The following is a 3,666-nucleotide window of genomic DNA, read 5'->3' as shown; positions in this document are numbered from 1 at the left end:
AATATTATAGTTTAACTCTTACTTTTTTGTTACATTATTTTTCACAGAAATTGGGGAAATGCTGATATACGGAAATTATGCAATAAATGTTTTAAAAATAATACAGCGCATGCAAGAATAAAACTTTGCTGACATTAATACATAAGGTGATATATTAATTGAGGATATAAATGTTGAGTAATTATGAAAAAGAAAATTTCATTTAAGCAAATAACTATTTATATTATTTTAAAACAGTCCTTTCTTTTTCATAATGATGAGTAAAATACAAAAAAAAAAAAAACAATCAGAGCACTCTAAGAAATTCCAATCAAAGAATATAAAGTATAAAAAGGAAGATAAAAATATCAGATGTAAAAATGTAAATTATCTATTTTTAAACCCCTATATCTGCATAATAAGAGTTCATTTTCGGTTTTTCTCAAAAACTGCCTTATTCTTCCAACAAATTTTCTATGTGCATTTTTTTATGGTACTATTTTTATAATCCATTTAACTCGTTTTTTCAAATAGTTTTCACAACATATATGGTATATACAGTTGTCTTATATTCTTAAAGCAAGAGATGAATCATTTATTGGTACTATATTTTTTTCCACACATATTAAATTATTCAAACTTTATTATGCACACTAACATAAACCTTTTGAATTTTTAAATGAAATTAACACCTATTCATCATTTACTTATTAAATTCATTCCCACACTGCTGCTACGACATTTCTATTATATAGATCTTTGTCTATTTTAGATGATATAATTATAAAGTAAAACTTTTTTTCTATTAATTCTTGTTTTAGAAATTTTTACTTTTTTGCATTTATAAGAATCACATAAACATTAATAGATAAATACTTATTAACTCTGCTATATTCGAGTTTATATTTCACGTAATTCATACAGCTAATTCCTTCTTCTTCCTTTACTCTATTAACAATATAACGATCTCTAAATGAATAACACACTTATATCTCCATAATATCATTTTCTTATGCACTTTTGTATTAAGAATCAATATATCACAAAGAGCTTTGTGAAGATTGATATGAAAAATACACAGTACTGTCTCCCGAAATTGAAGGGGTGCTTTCTGAATCACTCTCTGATGTTGCGCTTGAGGACTTTGAATCAATATCACTCATATAACTATCTATATTTTCTGCTCTTCTTCTTTTTATCCATAGGTTTTCAGAATGGAACTGTTAAACAGAAAAAAAAAAATTTAAGAGATGATAAGGTCATTATTTACATTGTAATTATACATGTATATGTGCGAAGATATATATGACGTTATGAACAATTCATATATTTATATGTAATTGTGCTTACTCTAATGTAAAAAAATAAACCGAGAAATATTCCTATCATTCCAGTAATTATAAGACCGCTGTGAAATCCACGTGATCGTAATAAACTTTCAGTGAATATTCGAAAATTATGAGGTAAAAATCTATTATATACAGGCATATCATAATTCCTCCAATATCCATAGTCATATTCATTATTATATATATCATCACTTTTGTCCATTGTTATATCCTCAGTGTGTATACTTCCTGTTGGATTCATTTGTCTTTCTAATTGAACTAATAATTTTTTCGGGATATATTTTTTATCACATTTAAAATAATGACTACATCTAGGTTCCACCGAACCATCTGCAAGGTAACAGCATAAGTATCTATTGTAGCGATCCCTATATAAACCATTAATATAGTTAACATATTTATAATACATTTGACACCTTTCCGTACTTATGTTATCACAATTAATACTGTCAAAATTTTGGAAATAATCGTACAAATCTTTCTCAACTTTAACATTTTCCGCATCTCGTGAAGCATAGCATCTATAATTTTCATTTCTCACTTTATCATTAAATTTATTTATTGCATCAAAAAGATAATTAGAAGGATCATAATTACTAAAAAACTTATCATTGTTACTATAATATCTCCTAACCTGATCACTGAACCAATGTTTGAAATAATGGCATTCATCACTATTTTTACCGTGAGTGTAAGTTATACCTCTTAAAATTGTTATTGCTTGTCTACAGAAATTTTTAGCTTTCTCATCCAGAATCCAATATTTGTCACAGAATTCCTTCGTGTTATGTGTATCACCAGTGACTTTATTGAGTTCATTATATTTTACATAAGCAGGAAAATCATGTAATTCTTTATCCTAAAATTAAGTTAAAAATAAGCATCATAATAATAATCAAACATTTTCTTCTATGATCTAATTTTATTTTTTCATACAGACACATATATATAATGTTTACATAATAACATATTAGGAATGCATTTAGTAAAATGGAAAATTACCCATTCAATATTAGCCATTGTTCCACTAAAATAAACTTCGGTTATTATATGTATTAATTAGCTAATCAATAATGTATGTGAAATCTTATATATTTACACACATACTAAAAAGGTAAGAAACCATAAATATGTGATAATTTTATATTACTTTTTTACATCAATATATGAATTTAGTTAAGTATTGATTTGTAAAAATAAGTTTTTTTAAATATCTTACAAAAATTATTATAGTAATATATTTGTTATCCCATAAAAAATGCGTGTTTTTTATTTTAGAAAAATGAAAATTACAAACATTATGTGTTAAAGAAAATTTTAAAATTTCATTTATTTTATGGAAAAAATTAATTTATTAAATCTTGTAAATGTTATTAAAAATATTTAGAAAAAATAAATTAAATTTACAGTTTTAATAATAAAAATATTAAAATTATAAATTTTGTCATTTTTTCTAAATTTTTGCTGGAATTTTCTTCAGTAATTCGGCATTTTGTTTCCATTTATTATAATTATACATATTTTTTTTTGGTAACGAACTTTTTAATTTAAATGCACGTTACACTGCTTTTAGCTTTAAATAAAATTAAAAAATATATTTATAAACAGTGCTATACATGATATTCGTTAGAGAGTTGTTATTTTAATACAGATACACATATTTATTATTACAAAAATTTTGTGCTTTAAACTGTGTTATTTGAAATAATGTAACTTTTAATTTCGACGTAATATGTAACAATATTTTTATTTTCGTATTATAGTGTAAAAATAAAGAATTGCAAATTACGCTTACACATTGTTGCATAATCCTACATAACAATGTTTAATAATAAAAATATGTTTATAGCAATTATTACATAATTTATCAACATTTAATAAAAAGTAAAATTTTAATATTTGTCCCCAACCTTTTTAAATAATTTCATTCATACTTTTTTTGTTGTTATTATGCTGACAATACGAGGTTATGTTTACTTAACGAATATAGCATCAATAGAAAACAACATATAACGAACTTGCAGAAATATATTTTTTGTAAAAAAAGTTATAAGTCTTTTTTTCCAGAGACATAAATATTACAAATTATGGTTTTATAAAATTATAAAGGCTTGCATACATATAATCCTAAATTAAATGTACTATGAGGATTACAACTTTAGAAATTGAAAAGAACAATTACTCTTTAATATTAATATATAGTGTGTTCTTATTATATTTCTTTAATAAATAAATTAATTATTTTTGCTATTATAATTTAGCGTTAAATGTTTTGCAGTTAAATTACAAATTGGAAAATTTAAACAGAATTTCCAAATACACACATTAAACATTTAGC

The 3,666-nt window shown here is 23.4% G+C and overlaps 1 protein-coding gene across 1 annotated transcript; it reads right to left on the bottom strand.

Annotated features, from left to right (window-relative positions):
* Positions 1–1,019: 1,019 nt before the first annotated feature.
* Positions 1,020–2,348, bottom strand: PCYB_001860 (CYIR protein; the record flags this gene model as incomplete). The annotated part of the gene is made up of 3 exons (XM_004227608.1): positions 1,020–1,199; positions 1,330–2,187; positions 2,331–2,348. 3 exons carry the CDS (start codon positions 2,346–2,348, stop codon positions 1,020–1,022), a joined length of 1,056 nt encoding a protein of 351 aa, XP_004227656.1.
* Between the last annotated feature and the right edge of the window lie 1,318 nt (positions 2,349–3,666).

Source organism: Plasmodium cynomolgi, assembly GCF_000321355.1.
Source record: "Plasmodium cynomolgi strain B DNA, scaffold: 0053, whole genome shotgun sequence".
NCBI lineage: Eukaryota > Apicomplexa > Aconoidasida > Haemosporida > Plasmodiidae > Plasmodium > Plasmodium cynomolgi.
Note: the sequence above shows the minus strand (reverse complement) of the source record. Positions and strands in the feature narration are given on the sequence as shown.